Here is a 21,673-nt window from a genome sequence, read left to right on the forward strand (position 1 = left end):
TTGAATCCCTTAGGTTGCTGAAGATGACTATGGAGAGGCTCTTCTTTACAAAAGTCTGGGTTAGATTCTCAAAAAATGAATTTTTAAGTGCAGTTTGGGGCTATGAAATTTGAAGTTGAGCATACAAAGAAGTTAAATTACTTTCACTAGAGCCATAGAACAACAGTGCAGCTAAAACAATTACACCTCTGTGCACATACATGCTTTTAAGACCTTAACTAGTGTCCTCCCTCCCCTGTTAAATCACAAATGCAAACCATACCAGATTTTTAGAATGACTGTCTAGGGACCTGATATCCATGTCCATGGATGTATCCAAATCAATGTCATTTTCCCTATCATTTGCAGAAACCAAATATTTGCTAATAATTTCTTGCAAGCCCCTCTTGACTCAAACAATAGCTTTATCTAAGACCAGCTAGTAGATGAAATCTTATGAGACTGTGCAGCTTTTTCAATTATAGCTGCCCCCCCAATCTGTCATTCTCTGATCAGAAAGGCAGAAAGTTTGCCACTAAAATGAGCTCAGTGTGAAGCTTAAGTTCTTCAGAGACTTTGTCATTTACTAATATTAATTTATTTTTCTGAATAAAAGTATTCATACCAAACTCATATATAAATTGGCCTCTATTCTTTATTAGCAAGTTGCACTTCTTTCCTCATGTGCTTTTTTGAAAATGCTAGTACCACTAGTGTGCTATTTTTTTGTCTCTAAATTAGCAATTAATTAACACGCATCCACAACAGACAAGACAAAGCAAATATATAGACACCCGAAGGTTGGTGGACATTTTTTAAAATTTAAATATATTACATTCAATGGTCTTCCTATAAGGCAAGAGAGATTCACTCAGGATTTGAGGTTGAATTCAATACTTAAAAGAGCAGAGAATCTAGGGGTCAAACCAAGGTTAAATCCGAGGAAGTTTTCACATGAGTTAGAAGGTTGCATGGTACAAAATCAAAACTTTCAGGAGCTGTTCTTTGATGTCCTGATGCATAGTCACACTTGAGAGCAACAGCCATGGAAGTGCATGGTCAAGTTAAATAAAAAAAAAAAATCCTGAGGGGTAAAGACAAATGGGAACTCAGTAACACCATCCTGTATTAAAAGTGGGAGATTTTTGTTCACCTGAGGAGAAGCATGCATGGGGGCAGTTAAAGTGTCAGCTATCCCCTCCCTAACACGGCTGCTGTTAACACCTGTAGGTCCATCCAGGCACAGCAACAGCTCACACAAACAACTGTGTGCAGGTTTACCTGCCCAAGGCATCCTTGCAACTTCTCACTGGTGCTGAGCACATGCATCTCCCCACACCTCATGCTGATGGATGGCTTTTTCCTTCTCCTCTTTGCTCCATGGCCCCAGGGAACAGGATGGTTTAAGCTATGGGTGCTGCTAGCCACAGACAGCACAACCTCTGACTTGGGCTGCCCAGTGTGCTGTTACCTTTTCCCCTTGGAGTGGCTTGTCCTGCCACAAGGAGAGATGTGCAGAGCCTGTTTGTTTACACTCTGGCACCATAGAGACTGGAGGTGGCTTTTTTCCCCTCTTCTGAGGAGAAAAATGAAGGAGAATCAAGCAGAGAGGATACCTAGGAAATGATCTGGCCTTTCAGTTGGGACCCACAATGACTCCTGGGGAAGGACTGAATCTGTACATTTGCCTGAGATGAAGGAAAAGAAAACAATAATAGCACGAGTTGTGACCAGTGGTTGGGAACAGAGGAAAAGGGCATTTTACTTGCATCACTATCCCATCAGGATGTTTCCTCACTCTACAACTTGCTATATCAAGACACTGGAGCAAGATGCTCCAAACCATTCCAGAAAGCAAGGCATAGGTGACATCTTTATTGTGGAAGGGCACAGAGATTTTTCCCGGTCCATTTTAGGGATTTAATCTAGTAATGGACTTGGTAATGTTAGGTGAATGGTTGGACTCGGTGATCTAAGAGGTCTTTTTCCATGATCCTATGATTTTGCAGAGATTTCTCCCCTTCCTGGGACACCCTGGCCACCCATTGGGCAAGACAGGTTGCAGGAACAACTGCATGTGTTGGTCAGGCAGCACTTGTGGGAGGAGAGGAAAGGGAAGGGTAGAAGGCACCTTTTCCTTTTATAACCAGGACTGTGGGATTCTGGACACATCTTCCTCTAGGACAAATCACCAATACACATTACAGCACATAAAACTGCAGCACCCACCTCACTCCTGGGGCTTGGTGACTGCTGGCAAGGCAGGCAGGACAGCAAAACACAGGTGACTTCAGGAAGTTCTGGGGGCAGAACCAGTTTATAGCTTTGGGAGGCAATGGGCACACACGCCTTTTCTGTAGCAGATTGCTGGGAGCTGGGCTGGTAATTGGATCCCAGCAGACTGAGAATGATCACAGCAGTTTCATTGCAGTTGCTTCTCAGTACAGACCTTAGAATATCCCAGACCTACCACGCTGAAACTTCGTCCATTTCACCAAAAATGAAGACTACCACGAATATTGGGACCACAGGATGCATGTATCACATGTAATGATGCATCCACTGTACATTAAAATCTTAATTTTGTTGAATGCAGCAGCTCTCTGAAAGGAAGGTCATACTTGTCAACTCCAGTGCATCAATCAAAATGAGATAGTGGACTGGTCCTTCACAGGTTTACCCAAATTTACTCATCAATGGAGCTGCTGCGTTATTTTTAGTTTGATGCATTTGTATTCAAGAGCATCCTTCAATAAAAAAATCAGGTCTAAAGTTGGCTTCAGTCTAATAGTAATCAAAAAGCCAAACCTTGCAACTGAGAACACCACAAACATTTTAGAAAATTAGCCCATGATTCTTTATTAATAAGTGACAGAAAGTAAAAATACATTCAAAAGTTTTTTCAAAACCAATTTCTAAAGCAAAGACACCAAAAAAAGAATCATGCCACTCTGAATGATTTTTCTTAAACCATTAAAAGAACATTAGGTAAGCTAATGCAACAGCTAGCTGAGCTACTGCTTCCATGGTATAATCCATAATGGTAAAAGCCACTTTTCCAGGCATTTTAGTACAATTTATGCTGTTTACAGGACTTTTTTCTTTGCATTCTCCATAATTTAGTATCAATTGATATCACTGTAGCTTATAAAATCCCCACTAAGTCAAGACAACTCTACTTAGCAGTAACTTCGTTTCCTTTCAGGGCTAATATCAAGGTAGTTGTTTTGAATCCCAGAATGATAAATATCTAATAGAAGCCTGAAGCTATTCTGGTGCTATACAAGTGGTGATGTATAATTGAACATTAAGTAATCCAAGTGATAGAAGTCATAGGTCAGCTGTCTCTCCTCCTTAGACAATTCCTTTAAATATTGCCTCACTACTTCTGCACTTGTTCTCTCATCAGAGGAATGTCTGTCTTTGAATTTAGGAAACTTCAGATGGGCTGGAGCACCTACCAGCTGCAAAAAGTAATTGGCATCTTCTTCCAGGGTTTCAAACCTTCCTATAAAATCGTAGTTGATAAGGCAGGGATAGCAGAGCTTACTGACTTGCTCCCAGTGAATGTCCATTCCTACTGGTCGATGGGAATCTAACAAATATTGGATAAACTCCTTGAACTTAACTCCCGATCCTGTTTTCAATGCTTCTTCATCTGCATTATGTCTATACTTCTTAATTATTGCCTTCCCAAATACTGGATGGTAATAGCTGTTTGGATGTTCAAACTTATCCCTGAAGGCAGATACCAGTCTTTCCATAGGATCCCGTACAAATATAAACTTGGTGTACGTGTTCAAGCGTGTATATATCCCTTTTAGGTCATAACTGTCCAGTTTTCTTAGATGCTTTCCATAGTGCACATCATCATGGGAGATGTTGTTTGCTGAAGCAGCGAGTCCACTGAGCACCATGAGGACCCTTTTCCAGTTGGAGCAGCCCGCTTTTGGCACTTCGCAGTACAGGACCTTGTGCCTGTCCTCCACATAAATTCTTGACACCAGGTGCACCAGGTGGGTTTGCAGCTTCTTTCTGCTGTTGTATGTCTTGCAGAAGTCCTGCAGGAAGGCCCTGCGCTTTTCCTGGATGCTGTCTATGTCCTGCCACTCGTCACCCTTGATGAATGTCTTGTTTAATGGGTGGAGAGCAGGAGGTAGATACACCCCTCTGAACCAGCTGAGAGGGGACTCGCTCGTCTTCTGCTGCTCAGGCAGTCGGCTCCCTGAGGAGGCAGCCACCACACTGAAAGGGTCAGCCCTGCCCTGCCAGTGCCTGCTGCTCGAGACAGCCATCTCACGGCTACTGAAGCCCACAGGAGCGCTTCTCCTCCACGCTGCTTTCCTTGGCATCCCCCGAGGCTCGAGTGAGAAATCCTGCAAACATGGAAAGGTTCAGAACTTAGAGTGCAGTGACAGTCCAGTCCAGCCCAGCCCAGTCATGCTGCAGCAGCAGCAAGGATGGTGGGGTGTGCTCATAACCAAGCCACATCTGGTTCTACAAAGTCCCTTTTGAACCACTCGATCAATACACCTAATTTAGGAACAAGCTGGGCTAATTACTGAAATACGTGTTTCTGAAGATTACCTGTTAGCACACAGCAGGTCTTCCTACAAAAATAAATAGCTCAAGTCACACCTCTTAGGAAATAAAAAATGGTTCATGCAGGGGGGCTGATAGTCCTGGTAGGGGTGGCCAGGTGCTTTTCTCTACTGAAGACATTTCCCCCTGTGACAGCACTGGCACTGGTGGAGTTGCATGCTCATTCTCTGGAGTGCACTGGCACAATCACAGTAACAGGTGTTGGATCTACTCCCACCACTGTGACTTGGAGCAGCCCTTGTCCCCCAGTGGTGGTAGGGGACAAACAAAGGGCTTCTAAACAGTTGAGCAGGGTAGTTGGTAGTTGGTTTGAGCAGGGTATAATGACAGACAAAATTGTTTCTCCAAAAAGGTCCTACTCATGTCCACCTACAGAGAGATGATGGATGTGGATGCAATGGACTGAATGCACATACAGGTGTCTGTGACACACATTCCTGCACCTGAGCTGCTTTCACAGCTGATAAGGAAAATTAGATGCCTTTGGAGCCTATTCCATCTGACTTACTTAAACATCAACATTAATGACACCAACTAACTAAACATCAACTAGTGACCCTGCAAAGAATGTGAAAAGATGAGACTTTCCTCCCAAACATCTCTTTGTAAGTCCCCAGCCACTGTGCAATCCATGAACTGCAGGAACAGCAAAGCTTGCATCTGTGTTTTGACATCAAATTATTCAGGGTCTTGTATCACGTAAGCTGACTGAAGAGTTTCTTGCAGTTTGGGTATTTCTGCTCGCTCATTCCTGAGTGGGTTCTCATGTGTCTGCTAAGGCTTGTAGTTTTTTTCTCCTGTTAGTAGGCAAACCTGCTGCATTGGGACACCTCCACAGCTGCTTATTTTCATTATATGTCTGGAGAGGGAAGATGCTGATTGACACATTTTTAAACATCTTCTTACAAGTAACAGACAGACAAATGGTTAGATGGGCAGACAAGCGCAGACTGCCTGACTGCTTCTATAAGTCTAACTTTTTTGGAAATCTACATAAAAAGGCTTTTCTGCCATAAAATGATTAAACATTTACTGGAAAGTTGATTTGTGGACTGGCAGATCATAAGTGTGGATTTGGGGGGATGGGAAAGTTCATAGGCTGAATCAAATAAAGCTGTTAAAAATTCAGAGGAGTAATGTAAGAAATGGTAATGAATGGAACACATTGGTAATGAATTCCAGTTTGAAATAAAGCCTATGAAAAAACAAGCAGTTCCAAGAAAAGTTAGCATATGCTGCAGTGTAATAATTTCCCATAACAAAAACAAACCCAGGGGATCAGGCTTTTCTGTACTGCTGCAAGCCACTGACAAGCAGGTTTTTATTCACCACACTGATTTTTGTATTGGTGAAAACAAATAAAAGAAGAGAGTCGCGCAGGACTTGTGTGTCTGTGAGAGAGAAGGCATGTTGGTGTTTTTAGAGATGCAAAAGGATACTTGAATTCATTTGATTTGATGTGGTCAAACTATATTTCTAATATAATTTAAAAAAAAATATTTCTGTCAAATATTTTATTCTTTAAAACAAATGAAATACACGTCTAGAGATTTGTCCCTTCTGCCCCAGGGTGGAAATAATTCAGGAGCTAAGTCAGTGTGCAACAACAGAAAGCAGTGCTAGTACTAAACCAGGGTATGACTATGAGCCTAATGGGAGATTCAGCATCACAGTGAATGGCAAAGAGCCATTCTTACAACTGCTCCTGCAGAACCACAGACTTACAAATAATTTAAACGTTTTTACCTTAAAAGGGAAACCAGGAACTTAAAAAGGTGAAATGAAAAATATGGGATACTCAGAAACCAACCACACAATGCAAGGCTCAACAGAAGCAGGAATAAAATTATAACAATGCTAAAGTTAACTAAAGATTGTAATTTTGTCAGTGAGGCTCTGGGGAATTTGAAAATTTAGAAGACAGCCTCCAGTGATACATGACTGTACTGGTGTTCCCCAATGCAGAGAAAACTCAGGAGAAGGCAGTACCTCATGACTTCCTAAGGTATGTCAGCTGAATTTAGCAGTTTATTTCTGTGCAAAGAAGCTTAAACCATCTGAATTTCAAACTAAAGCCACTAAAATGAACCCTACACTTCAGAGGAAAGTTCAGCCTTCTCAAGCTGTCCTGAACTAGTGGAAGATGCCCTTGTTCCACTAGAACAGGAGGGAAAAGGACAGACTGAAAGGTGTGCGTGGTCTTGATTTTGTTCCATTTCAAAGAGTCTGCCTGGGATCTAGGACCAGCCTGAGGGGGTAACCCAAGATGCTACCAGAGGAAGATTGTATTTTAGTTGCAGAAACTGTGAATGCAACTGTAGGAATCCCTACTGAAATATTTTTCGTGGAATTAAAATCTTCAGAGAAGGATGGACAGAACTATTCAGAGAAATCTCAGTAACACCATAAAGGAACAACATATGCATAGTTGGAGTCAACTGAAAGGGGCTCTTTCCTAGTGAGATGAGGCAAAAGATGTAAGAATCTATTAGGAAAAAAGGCCCAAACAGAAAGCAAAAGGAAAAAAAGTCCCCAAACCAAAACCAAACCAAAAATCCTACAAGCCCACCCCTCCCTCCATAAACCAAACAAAACCCCCTAAACAAAACCCCAAAAACTAGGGGAAAAGCAATGATACAGGAAGATCTGAGGACCAAGAAATTATCTAAATATGTAAAAGATTATAAGTTGCTTCTCTTTTCCATTTCTCCTTCTCTTTGAGACACTTATCCCACTATTGGCTAATATAAGTTTTTATGGTCTGCATGGGGGATAGTGTCCTTGCAGTGAATGCTAGCTGTAACTTGTTCTGGCTAAGAATGGGAGTGGATAGTGATATTTTCCAAAGGCATAAACGGCTGGTGCATTGCCATGGAAGTTTTCTAACTTAAAAAAATTGAATGAATTAATGAATGAATGAATGAGAAAGAGGGAAAGAAAGAGACAGAAAGAGGGGAGGAAGAGAGAAAAAGAGAGAGAAAAGAAAGAAAGAAAGAAAGAAAGAAAAAGAAAGAAAGAAAGAAAGAAAGAAAGAAAGAAAGAAAGAAAGAAAGAAAGAAAGAGAAAAAGAAAGAGAAAAAGAAAGAAAGAAAGAGGAAAAGAAAGAAAGAAAGAGCAAGAAAGAGAAAGAAAGAGAGAGATCAAACCTTTCTATACACTTGCCTGAGTAACTAGGTTAGTATCTAATACAGGTGAGATGAATGAAAAGATGAATCAAGCTTTATTTTTGGTGAGAAATGTTTAACTAGAGAGTTTTCTTAGGAAACTAAGAGAAATTGTTTAATAGATAGCGCCCTGTTCCTTAAGCAAAGTGGACTGCTATTCTGACATCTATCTGCATGAGAGAGCTGAAAGCCACACATTCTGAAAGGATTTAAATATTTTATGACACCAGTCTTACATAAAGTGAGGCACCTTCTTTGGGTTCCTCTTGGTGCCAGTGATTTTTCAATGTTCCTTTTATGACATTTTAAAGATCTGAATACCTCTATATATTTTTTTTCTCTTTTTTCACAGTGGGAACCAGTAAATAAAAAACTTGCAAAAGCAATAAACACTTTTTAAAAAAACCCATGTCCATCATATCTACATTCCTAACATTCCTAAGATTTCCATCCCACATGCTGCTGAGCATTGTTGTTTTGGAAAACACCTGAACATCCACCAACAGCAGGCAGCATGCAGGTAATATCAGACACTAACTCTGGATCCAGATCTTCCCACACAAACAGCCCTTACCAAAGTCTTTGAGCCAAGTGTCCAAGGACAGGAATGTCCATTTATGGCTTTCCAAAGAGCTGCTAAGTTTGGGAACCAGCTGCCTGACATGGGAGATGAACTCCATGGTTACCTTGGAAAGATGCAAGGCTGTCCTTGAGACATGCTGACAACCTGTGCAGCAGGTGTGTACATTTTATCTGAGAATTAAAACCCAGTGAAGTGTTGCACCTTTGCCAATAATTGTGCAGAGATCCCTGTCCTCTGTTTGCATGAACACATTTGAGAGGAAGCTAAGAATTGGCCATGAGCACAATTCAGAAGAGTATGCACATTGCCTCTGCTTCAGTTTAGATAGGCTGGAACTGAAGACAGATATGAAAATTAGTTTAAATTCGAGGAATAAATGGAATTTAATAGAATAGTTGTGTGGTGTTTGGCTACTCTGAAGCTGTTGAAACAAAAGACATTTTAGAGTCATTAATGAGTCCATGGATTTTTTTTTTATTTTTTTTTTTTTTGGCATTTTTATTGCTGGAGATGCCCTGCTTCTCCCCATCCACAACAGGATTTTTCCTCACTGTAAAAATAAGTAACCAATACCTTCTTTTATACACATTGAAGCTGTCTTTTCCTTTAATACCTCCACAAGCCACTGGGGTAGAAGAGATTGACTACTGCCAAGAATGGCTAAGACTCATCCAATTATGCTTTGTGGTGATTTTACAATGCATGGGTGGGATCTCATCTAGGCAGTTTGCAATTAGAGCAACTCACCATACAAAAAGATAATGATGTATTGGAAAGGCTGATATTCCCGGGCTGATTTACAAAGATTTAATGGCCTGCAGTGCAGACAGTGCTGTGTTTCCTAAATGCCTTAGTGCTGGATATCCAATTTTACTAACAAGAATAATAAAATTACATAAGCCCAACAGAAAACGTAGCACAAAGAACAGTAAAGAAATATTCTGTTTTCTTGTGCTTTTCTCTGCTGCCAACTTACCTGTTTACCTAGGATGTCTCTGTAGAAAACTGACAAAGAATCATTAGAGACAAGGTTCATTTTCCAGTTCACACTCTGACTCTGTAATGATCAGGCAGCACATGGAGATGAGTCTCTTAACTTAGGTTTTTAGTTAAAGGCAGCCTGAATACTGGAGGACCATAAAACAAATATCCTCTTACTCCGATGGTAGGTATCTGTGAGCCTTCTAAAACTTTTTCACATAATGGCTGGATGGGGCTCTGAGCAACCTGATCGGGTTCAAGATGTCCCTGCCCATTGCAGGGGGATTGAAGTAAGTAACCTTTGAAAGGTCCCTTCCAACTCAAACTGTTCAATGATTCTGTGGTAATTGGTCACACTTAGAAGAATCTCTTAATCAGAGGACCATGATTGTGGCAGATAGCTCAGACTTGGTATGCAGTTTAAATATGAAGAAAAGTTTGTGTGATTCCTGTTTTCAGCAAGCTAGTGAAGCCTGCATCTGTTACTACCTCACTTTAGCTGTACAAACACGTGGAGCTGTACTTGTATGTGCAAGTTTTCTTAAGCCTGCCAAAAGGACAGATTATCCTAACTTCTTTTGTGCTAGAAGACTATTTGGGAAACATAATTCAGAATGGCCAGACTCCTCTACTACTGAGCTAACATGTAAATATGCTAAGAACTCTCTCATATCATAGCAGCTGTTTAGTGTAATGTTAGTGAGCTAAACAAACTCCCACAGGATCTCCCAGTTGAGAGACTATCCAGGCTGGCCACAAGTGACAGAAAATATTTGCTGATGAGGTGCTTCACCTTCCATGCAGAGGAGATAAACCTCTTGATTCATCACATGTGCTTGAAACAGCTACTCCAAAGATAACAGGCACCACTAACCCCTCACCTCCCAGTGGAGTCATGAATTTTTGGCTTATCTAATTTATTCAGGGCATATCACTGATGCTACATTCCTCAAAAGCCAGAGGCAAGACCTTACTGTCACAGAAACCACATTTTCCTATAAGATATGTATCCCTAAACCACATGTACTTGAACCAAGCATCTCAAAGATTACTAAACAAGTTGAGGGAAAAAAAAAGAAGAAAGAAAAAAAAGAGTGTACAAGATACTCAGAACTTCCAGCAGAGACTAAGAGGGAGACTTCATAGTTTGTAGATGAATTACAATTAGGTTCAAAGGAGATCCTTGTGAACTCTGAGCCAGACACAATATAGAATAACTGATCATAGTAAGAAAAAAAAATACTGCAGGTAAATTTTAATTAACAGATACCAGTAATTTTAAATACTGCTTTTCAAAACACAGCTTTGTGAATCAGTGACTATTGCCCCTAGAATCTGTTAGCAGAAAGTCCAGCATCTCATTGCATGGTGACTTGGAGCTATGGCAAGAATACAGACCAAGAGAGTGAAGAAGGAACGGGCAGAGGGAAAGAGAGTTGTTTTTTTCTTCTTCTATGGTGTGACCAAGTGTCAGTGATTGGTGTGGAAAAATTCGAATGGAGAGTACCAATCCAGACATGGTTTTGGAGAACAACCCAGGCCCACAAGCAGTGGAGAAAGTGGAGAGGCCCAGTGGGGTAAGACAAACAGTAAAATGATCAGGAGTACAGAATAGTACCATCCCCACTTCATAAGGGGACAGGAGAAATCCATTTCAGTCTTTGGCTGAGACCTCATAGATACCTGACTCCTGGCTTTGCACCAGGCTCCCCTCTTCTCCCTGCCCTGTTTTCATCTGCAGAAAGCACAAAGCCACGCTAATGAGGCAAGACAGTCTGCACGAGCCACTTCCAGGAGCTGATTCACATGGTCAGTGACTTGGATGAAGGAAATTAAGCTCTAATTTACTTGCCAATTCCTGTTGAAATCTGGAACTCTCTCCTGTTTCCACCTTCACAGTCAAAGCATTTGGTTTCTCCAAAGCATGCTTTGAATGGGAGGGATAAAAAAGATCAAGGCATAATTAATAGAAAAAGTACCAATAAAGATGCTGTTATTATCAGAAACTAAGTAACTAGGTTTGCATGACAGATTGAAGATTCACCAATACAACTGCAACCAAGTATAGCAAATATAAAAAGCACTCCACTCCCTTATTACAAATAAATAAGTAATAGTGAAGGTCAATTGATAGCAATAATAAATTGGCTTCAGGATAGTGCAATGCTGCTTGTCTTGCTTTCTGGTAACAGTTTTATGGTGCTGGTTCTTTGCACTATAATTTACAGACTTGAAAATAAGCACAGGGCCGCTGCAGCCCAGACAGCTTGTGTTTGGGCAGAGTCTGCAGCCAGTTTGCATGGAGTGCATGTCTCTAGATGTGCAGCTAAGATGCACTGTTAATTAAAGGCAATTTTCAGGTCATGGACCTCTTAACACTTGGCCATATTTAGCCCAACCTCCTTCCTATGCAGCAACACTTGTTTTGGGTACAGGTAAACCAGTATGTTCAAACTGTTTAATTCTGAGCTCAGTCCTCTGTATTAGTAAAACCCAAGTTAGCTGACAGTGGCCAGAAATCTTCACTGACACTCACTCACGTTTCTACACAGAACAATCTCACAGCAAAGCAACTTAACCAACCTGAAATTCAAAATGGACTCAAACTAAACATGGAATACTCATTTTATGAAGCATAGGACTAGTAGGTTTACCTTGTGTATACAGGGAGCTTAAATCTGAAGGTGAGAGTTTCGGGTAATCTCTGTATATTACATATTGATCTCTTATTTTAATTCTTTAAGTAATGCTAATGTGCCTACTTTTTAATAACTTAAAGCACAGAAGCAAATCCAATGACCTAAACAGTTCCTGCTGTTGAAAAATGCAATTCCCAAAATTGCGATTTTCAAGTGCATTTCAAATACGTATTTGAAAACAAATAATGCCTCTTGCGTGTTCATAATTCAAACCAGGAATTTTTGAGCACATTTCATATTTCAGACAACATCTATTTTCCTCTCTAAAGAAAAAGGACACCAGTATTTTTTATCCAAAGGCATTAGGGGCCATGTCTCAGCCCTCACTGATCAACATGAGCCTGTGCAGGAGAGACCCTGTCCCCATTTCCCTGTCTGCATGAGTGGACATGTTTTTCAGGAAGGGGACCAAACTGCTGGGCATTAATCCTGAAGGTTAACCCTGCATGCTTGGACTGAAACCCTGGCTCCCCTTTTCCAGCAAGTGCTTTGAGAATAGAGGCCTGAAATCTAACCGTGTGCAGAATTAGAAAGCAGAATTCCTCACATTAGTGGCCATGGTGAGATTCACAGGGGTTTTTTTTCTGGTAAACAGAATCCATCTCTATCTTGTCTGCAGGTAAACACACTTATCTTCCAGCATAAACAAGACATTTTGCTCTTTTAGAAATAATAAGAAAACTTTCAAACGAAAGTAAGTTCAGATGAAGAATATTAATGTATATTCAGGCATGAAGAATTCAATTTCTCCCAAATTGCTTTGGAAGAGATACTAAGATCTCTAGAGGTCTCAAAGCATTTTCTCTTCAATCACGATTAGCATTTAATTCAAATTAGATGACTTCATTGGTAAATAAAAAAGAAATAGAATATAAATGCACTGTAGGTTGGCAAATACGTCAAATATGTTTGCCTACATTTGTACACTTTTAAACAAATTCACGTGGTTTTTTCTAGACAGAAATATTAATACTTGAGAATTGGTTGCATTCATAAATTACTGTGGAAAAAAAAAAATGGCTGTGAATTGACAAAGGGCATGATCCACTGTACACTCCATCCTCGCACTGACCAACCCTATTTCACTGAAGGGGGCTAAGTCATGTCTTTCACAGGTAAAAGAAAATACACTAGTTTATTCTGTAGCAGGTTTCTGTGTGGCTATCCCCCCAGTATGCATTAATCTGCAAGCAGTGCCACAGCTGATCAGTGTGCCACCCAAACTCTAACTACTTCAAGCACCATCCCTCTTTGAAGCACAGGGATAAGAGCAGCGCTGTGTTTAAGGGTAGGTGCACCTGCCAGAGCCACAGTGTTTGGTTTCATGCAAGTACCTTGACCTTCACACTTCATTTTTCCATGTCTGTGAACCAAGGAAAGATAATAATTGCCTAGCCCATGTGAATATTGTGATTCCTATTTTCTGATTAACAGTGGTAGAAAAACCTTGCCATTTTACAGAGCAAGAAAGGACACAGAAATCAGATAAGCAGGACTGCAGTCCAACTTCCCAGTCCTTGCTGCCCTTCATTGCTCAAACCTCACACCATTTCTTTCAATACTTCTGTTGAGCATTCAATGTGTTGCTTATTCTAATGCTTGCGGGTTTTTGCACAAAAAGAATAATTCTTCATAAAATTTAAGATATTTTTGTCTTCAGACACTGCACTTATGTTCCTGTCTATACAGCCTGAGAAATGGTTTCCTCCAGAAGGGACTGAAAAGGTTCTCATATAAAAGTGTCTGCTGTACTTATTTGAATAATATTTCCTCCTGCATTTTTTTCTGAGACTCACCATCTTGGTATTATATATTATTCACCAATCATTGAAGGACTGTTACCTTATCTGAACTTGAAGGGGGCAGAGAATGTTATCAGAAGCAGCCCTTATCAGCTTGGAAGAAAGAAAATGTTGCGTGTAGGGAGAAACTGAGCATTTTTTCCCGACTGATTTTTGTCTGATAATATATCAGATAAAAAATTAAAAACTGATTTTAAAAAAGGCAGCTTCTGCTTACTGATAAACAAAATGTGCAGGGGGAGCAGGAAGGATCTTATATTTGACCAGACAGGGCTCAGAGCTGTCTACCTCAAACAAGCGAACAAGTGAGAACCTGCAGGACACGACCAGGTGACCCACCTAGTGGGTCAGGGAAAAGAGGAGTGGCTGGAAAGCTGTCCAGTGAAAAAGGACTGGAGGGTGCTGGTAAACAGCAGCTGGATTTGAGCCAGTGTGTGCCCAGGTGGCCAAGAAGGTCAATGAAATCGTGGTTTGTACCAAAAATCAAAGAACAGCCCAGTTTTACATCCTGTGACAGCTTCCTGAGGGTACACTCCATCCCATCATCCTGGTATGTAATGAAGAAGTTAAACAGTATTTTATTCAGCTGTAACCCCTGGGGTACTCCACTGGTGACTGTCCTCCAGCTAGATCTCATGCTTCATGGATTTGTGAAGGGGAAATTGTGCCTGACCAGTCTGATAGCCCTGTACAAGGAGATGACTGGATCAGTGGTAAGGGGAGAGTACTGGATCTTGTTTATCTCAAATTTCCTAAGGCTTTTGACACTGTCTCCCATAACACCCTCATGAAGTACAGGTTAGGTAAGTGCTCAGTGAGTTGGATTGAAAACTGGATGAACTGCTTAGGCTCAAACCATTGTGCACAAAATGTAGCTGGAGGCCAACCACTACCGCCCCAAGGTCGATGGTGAGTTCATAAGTGTCCCACATCTTTATTACTGACCTGGATGATGAGACAGAACATCCCCTCACCAAGTCTGCAGGCAATACAAAACTGGGAGGAGCGGCTGATACACCAAAGGGTTGTGCTGCTATTCACAAGGACCTCACCAGACTTGAGAAATGGCTAAACAGGAACTTTGTGAGATCTGACAAAATGGAATGCGAAGTCCTGCAGCTGGGGAAGAACAACTCCAGGAACCTGTACATGCTGGGGGCTGGACAGTGGGAAAGCAGCTTTGTAGGAATGGACCTGAGGGTGCTGGAGAAGAAGCTGACTGTGAGCCAGCAATGTGCTCTCGTGGCAAAAAAGGCCAACAGTCTCCTGGGCTGCATTAGGCAGAGCAATTCCAGCAGATCAGGAGAGGTGATTCTTCACATTTGCTCAGCCCTGGTGAGATACAGACACACTGGGAGTGCTGTGTCCAGTTCTGGACTTCCCAGTGCAGGAGACATGGACATACTGGGATGTGCCCAGTGTCTAAATGGACGTGGAGGTAGACACTCTGGAGTGAGTTCAGTGACGGGGCAGCAAGGTGTTTAAAGATTAGGAGCATGTGACATACAAGCAATGGGCAAGAGCTGGTGCTGTTTAGCTTGGAGGAGAGAAGGCTTGGAAAGATCTTATCAATGTATATAACCTGGGAGGGAGGAGGTGGGGGGAGCAAAAAAAGATGGTGCCAGACTCCCCTCAGAGGTTTCCAGTGACAGGACAAGAGGCAGTGGGCACTAAGTGAAACACAAGGAATTCCATATAAATATAGCAAAATACATTTCTACTGTGTGAATATCAAGTGCAGGAATCCAGGAATATCCAGGAATATCCAGGAATAGAGGAATCACTATTCTTGGAGGTACTTGAAATCCAGCCAGATGTGATCCTGGGCAACCTGCTCTGTGAATAAGAGGGTTAGACAAGATGATCTCCAGAGATGCCTTCCAACCTCAACCATTATGTGATTCCATAGAACACATGAGGGTGAAACAATAGTTCAGTTTGTTTAGTGGGCTAAATGCATTAGCTCTCTCATAGATTTTCAAACTCTTAATTTTGGGGGAATAAAATATATAACACCAAGGAATATGACCCCAAACTAGGAAAACAGAAGCAAGGGACATACCTATCAGATAACCTCAAAGTGGCAGGACTTGGAAGCTGGCATAAACGGACTGAAGTTTTTTTAGCTAGGTCATTTGAGACGGTGAAGGGGGTAGAGGAGAGAACTGGAGTAAACTACAGCAGTGCACAAGGGCAACCAAGGAGTTTGGTCTGAACTGTGAAGTTTTCACTCATATTAATATAGATTTATTACACCATGTGCCTGAAGCGACCTTCAGGTCATAAGCTATTCCTCATCGTGGTCTGAACAACAAACTTATATTGCCATTTAACAGAGGTTTGAGTTGTCTTTGACTTCTTTTCTTTGGCACAAGGCGTACACGTACTGACAGTATGTCAGAGCTGCAGTTATCCATGGTCCAAGCCCAGCTCTAGCAAGTACATTGCCTCATCACTATCCTTTCTGTGTTCCTGCTTCCCCAACCCCATGTGCAGGAAGGGAAATGCTCCCTGACAGAGATCTTAAAAGACTGAGGGATGGATGTGCCACTTCACGAGAGCCTGCCTTGACAAAAACCTCCTCAGTGACAGAACAGGGGGAGAGATATTGTGGAGCACTCTTACCAGTCTCCCAACCTGACCTGCAGCTTCACTACAGAAGGGACAGGCTCAAGTCTGAGCTCAAACACAGCTGGGTTTTTAACCCAAAAGTCTGACTGTGCGAGCAACTTCAACTTCCAAATGCAATTACACCTATTCTTGTCAGTCCTTCAGAGATTCAGAGGCACTGGACAAAACTATATGTAGGAGTATACATTAAGACCACAACACAGACAAATTTGAGTGCTAAGGATGAAACACAAAGGATTTCCCCAGACACATTTTGATTGGTGGTCTGTAATGTGTTGTTTTGCCAGGACTGTTACACAGAAACACAATGTTTCCTTGCATTTTCCTCAGCAGTGGTCAACATGCTCAGTAAACAGGCTGTACATTGGTGCCAGGATTTACCCTTGAGGTGGCAAATGTTGTTAAAAACAGGTATTGAAAAGCAGAGTGTGTGCTGTTTCTGATTGACTGGTGGTGGTAGATGACCACTGCTGTTAAATGAACATACATATTTATATACATAAATGACAAAAAAGGTGTTTGAGGAAAACCAGCAAATGTCTTATGATCAAATGTAGCAAAAGCTAGTGAAGACGGTAACTGTAGTGAAGGTTTCTGGAAGCGGATACTACCTTAGTGTTCTATCTATGGCATGTTTCACTAATCTTTGCTTAGGCTTTAGAAGAGCTAAGAACCACACAGAAGCCACAGTGGTCTTCAAGATTAGAGAGGTCCCAGATGCACACAGACAGTCAGGGGTTTATCCAGCAGGAGATCACTGGGACAGCAGCTTTATAATTTCTCCATCCCCTCTCTGTTTCACTCACCTGTCAACAAGATATTTCCTGCTATTTGCCCCTTTGCACTCCTGCTCCTGTCAAGTGGTAACATCATCCATCTTCTGCAGAGAACTTCTCCCTCACTTAAATTTCTGGCAGCCAGTTTAACTCCCCATTGCTGAACTGACTTAAAGGGAACTAAAGGATCTTACCCTGCCTCTAAAATTTTAAGTTCAGTATTGAAAACAAAAAGAATCCTTCCATGACAGATATTCCATCAGGATCAACCCCAGTACAAATTTTTTTGTTGAAGCAATAAAAGTACAATTCAAATATGAAGTGCCTCTGTAATCATTCCCTAAATGACAGTCTTGGAAATGAAATTGATTTCTGTTGCGAAACACTCTTTCAGTTCTTGGAAGTCCAAAGGAAATCTATATGAAAGGGAACATCACCAGCTTAAGTAGTATGCATTTAAATGGGAATGTGTACTATTTGTCTCCAAATCAACTTTTTACAGCTTTATTTATATATACCCCCAGCATATCAAGACAGGGCAATATTCCTTCAAAATTAGATGTTCTTAAGTTAACTGCAGAGAGACAGAGCAGGTGAGCTATTCAGTGAAGGCAAGACAGTGGCATGCAGGAAAAGACTAAGACTGCACACACAAAATACAGTACATGATCCACCTTTTGAAAATGAGGCAAATACAGTCTTCCTCAGAAAAGGGTAATGGCATCCACAGAGCTGATTTTGTCACACAGAAAATGTGCAGAATTAGGTCTCCAATCAACCATTCACACGCTGCCAGCGTTGCCTCAAGTTGTGGTTTAAAAATACAAGTGCCCCCCCTTCTGGCCAACAAGAGCTCCCAAAAGTGAATTTGCAAGACATTTCTGGCTAAATTTAAAAGGCAGTTTTGGTTATAAAAGTTAATTAGACTTGTTCTAGGATATAAATTCTCAGTCAAAGCACAAAACTTCCATTAAATTCCAAAATATTTCTATAGTTATTTAAAAAAGTGAAAGATTTCCTTTGGTTATGCAGTGCCATATTCTGGAGAATGATAAATATCTATCCATCAGTTTCTCAACATAATGAGAATGTTGTAACAACTCTGAATATCACATTGTGTCACAGGACCAGGCTTCCCGTAAGTGTCCAGACATGCAAGGGTTTACTTGGTGAAGAGCGGTGCCAGCTCAGGCTACCGAAAATGACCCACTGACATCTTTGCCATGCTCAGCCATGGCAGGGGAATTGCTGTTAGATCCAAACCAGGCTGCTTTAGGTGCTCAGTCCCTGTCAGGTTAGTCCTTCACCTTGGTGATTAGTTCGCAGGTAACAGTGATGTAATTACGCCAATGCCTTGATATATAGCTTAGAAGGAAGATGGCTTAAGGGAGGGTAATTGCTGGACTACAAATATTTTAATGACTGCTTTTTAAGCAGCATTTCAAAATAAATCTCACGAACAATCCAGATGCCCATTTCTATGGCATCTGGATAACAGTATTCCACAAGAGGACAAGAAGCCAAAGATTGACAAGCAAGCACACTGCTTCTGTGGAGTTGGACCTTTTCAATCCACAAGAGCATGCAATTGAGGAAAGCAAACTCTGGGTTTCCACCTCTCTTTCTGGTTAGAAATTTTTTCAGTTTCATTTCTGTATGCTTTTTCTGATGCGGAAATGACAAATTACAATATATAAAGGTTTTTTCCTAAGTAATTACTCTTGATACAGTAATAAAGACAAGGCAGAAAATGCCTCTGCAAGCAATGTCACAGTTTAGTGCAGCCTCAATGAAAATTCATGGCAGAAATAACCTAAGAAATACTGAAATACACTGCTTACATGTGCTCTTCAGGTATTTGTATCACTAGCTTTCTGCCTTTTAAAATGAATGCTAGCAAACAGAAGAAAAAAAAATATAATGTGCCACAAAATTTGATACCAATGAACAAATTACCTCTGGGCTTTGTCCTCAGCACCAACACGTTGGGAAGTAGATGAACTGAATTGCTTAAATGGCAGATCTTAGTGTTAAGTCAAAATGATGGCTACTTTTGTGAATTCAACACATCTGCAGAGTGAGCCAGTTGTCTGACACGTGCTCCTAAGCACACCTGTTCATTAGTATTAGCGTGTCCCATGAAGTTCTCCCTTTTACTTGCCACAACTCTTCTGCATGAAAAATTAAGTTAACAAAAAGTATGAAAGTTTCTAAATACCTGATTAATTGTCTCTTGTTGCAGCTTTTTTCCAGACTCTGAAAGGGAAAGAAAATAATTGGTTTGTACATATTTTAATGAACATGACGGGACACGTAGAGCAGCAAACAGCGAATTAGTAAAAAAATAATCAAAACCTATAATTAAGAAACAGAATTTAACATTTAAAAATTACTCGATAGTTTGAAATGGAAATACACCTAAAATAAAAGCAACAGAAGCCTCTCTTATAAAAAAAGATGTGATAGAAAGAAGATTGAGATAGGCAGCCAATCTTGCTATATAGCCAATCTAACCTGGAACCCCACAAGAAATTACAACCTCCAAAGGGGAGAAAACAAATTTCTAATATGTAGTATGAAGCCCTTAATGTTGCAAGATGTACTACGTGACCAAGAGACTGGTAGCATCCAGCTCAGGATTTGACCACTGGAGGAGAAAAGCAACTTCTGCCACTACCTTAAAATAAAATTACATGCCTGTGTCAAAACTGAGGCTTGGCACCAGCTGGCCCAAGGGAGAAATTCTATCCTGATAGTATCCACAAAGTGGCAAGTTGAATTATGGTCTTGTTTCCTTATTCTGGCCTTCTTCTGCAGCGTCCTTCAGTGTGCACCTGGAGATAAAATCAAAACCTAGACCAAACACTGCTTTTCTACACTGTCTGGGACTCTAACAGCAAGGACACCTCACACCTGTTTTTCCCTTTTCGACCAAAAGGGACAGTAATTTGCCTCATTTACTGCTCCCATGCACTAGGTGCCAAAAGGGCAGCTGGTATCAGTTTGCTACTGGAGACCGTCCACACATATTGGGGAAAGTCAGGAATTTCACACTTGCCTATCCAGCTAGGCTACGTGCACCCCGAAGGTTTTTAAAAATAATAATGATGGGACAGGACTTACAACCTGTCAGTATCACTATTAACTGTCAGGGGAGCCTGCCTAGCTCAGGTGGCTGCCACCTCCAGCCCTGGAAATGATACTCCATTTCAACAAAACTTTTCCATATTGATATGTGTGGCACAAACAGAATTTTTAGAACGAGGTGAAAATATTTAAAGTGTTAAAATACAGTATAAAGACTCTACTCAAAGGAAAATGATCCTCCCTACCCATCCCTGAGACTACTCCTCTTTACAAAGAAAGCATTATAGATTATTCAGATGAAGATAATTACTTTAGGCTATATTATAAGATTGTCTCTTATGGTAATTACTTCCTGCATGCTTGTGTTGTGTTTTTATTTGCTAAATATAAAAATTATGCTTTTAAAAAACTCCACAGAGTTATCATTTAGGGGGGACTTAAAATGTATTCCCTTGCTCACCGAGTTCATCTTTAGGAGAAATAAGATTTATTCGTGTAACAAATATTTTAGCCAAATAGATTGTTGGTAATGGAAGATTAAAGGTGTATGTGTTTTTAGCATTCTCTAATGATATACAAGATGCTAGGAAAGCAGAGTGTTTGAAATCTCTGGTTAGATCAACACTATTTTGCTCAAAGGTTTGTGGACTTTGAATACTGATGCTTTCCTGTTTCCCAGTACATTTGTTTTTAGGCTATTTTGATTCACTTTAAAGGAATTTTAATAACTTTCTGTTGACAGCACGGACAGCTGGTCTTGAGAATTAGTGAAAATTCACTTGCTGACTGAGGAAGGAAGTGACATCAATGAGTTTCTAAAGTCAGCCCTGAGGGAAAAGTGTGCTCTGCCAGAGTAGCCTTTCATGCCATTGTATTTCCAGTGATGCCTCAAGATGCAAATTGCCTTATCAATCAGACTTGTGGTTTCTACCTTAGACAAATATAAAAAAAAAAGAACAGAAAGACTGGGAAAGACCTGTGCAGCCATTCCTGACACTGCTAAGAAAAAGGTGAAGAAGAATTTATGGTAGTTCTCTCCTTGTTCTCTCTTCTTTCTTTTGGTGATTTAAATGGACAGTATCAAGGAGAAGGCAGCTGCAGAAGGGGCTGTATGATACGACAGCAATGATGACATGGGTTAAACAGGGCAGAGATTGACTAGGCTGTTAGGGATAGAAGAGAGATCAAATTCAAGGTCACCACTAAATTGAATACTGAGTTCTCCATTTATTCGCTAGATGATCCTTGTCCTCATCACAGAACAACTATGTGCATTTGGCATAGGCAGCACTTGTGCTCAGGAGGGACCAAGGTCTGTAATAACAGACACATTGCAAATTAGGGTGGAATATATTGGCACCATTGCATG

General features: G+C 40.9%; 1 protein-coding gene across 4 annotated transcripts in view; it reads right to left on the reverse strand.

The window, feature by feature from the left end:
• Positions 1-2,812: 2,812 nt before the first annotated feature.
• CHST9 (carbohydrate sulfotransferase 9) overlaps positions 2,813-21,673 on the reverse strand; it is an 88,725-nt gene continuing 69,864 nt past the window's right edge. For 3 of the 4 annotated variants that reach the window (XM_032124107.1, XM_032124103.1, XM_032124116.1), the window contains 2 exons: positions 19,436-19,473; positions 2,813-4,355 (listed from right to left, as the gene is read on the reverse strand). In XM_032124107.1, coding sequence (XP_031979998.1) covers positions 3,258-4,355; positions 19,436-19,473 — 1,136 coding nt within the window. In that variant the 3' untranslated portion in view covers positions 2,813-3,257. The remainder of the gene's footprint in view (positions 4,356-19,435; positions 19,474-21,673) is intronic. The other variant, XM_032124124.1, reaches the window with a different exon arrangement.

The sequence above is a fragment of the Corvus moneduloides genome, chromosome 1, assembly GCF_009650955.1.
Source record: "Corvus moneduloides isolate bCorMon1 chromosome 1, bCorMon1.pri, whole genome shotgun sequence".
Classification (NCBI taxonomy): Eukaryota; Metazoa; Chordata; class Aves; order Passeriformes; family Corvidae; genus Corvus; species Corvus moneduloides.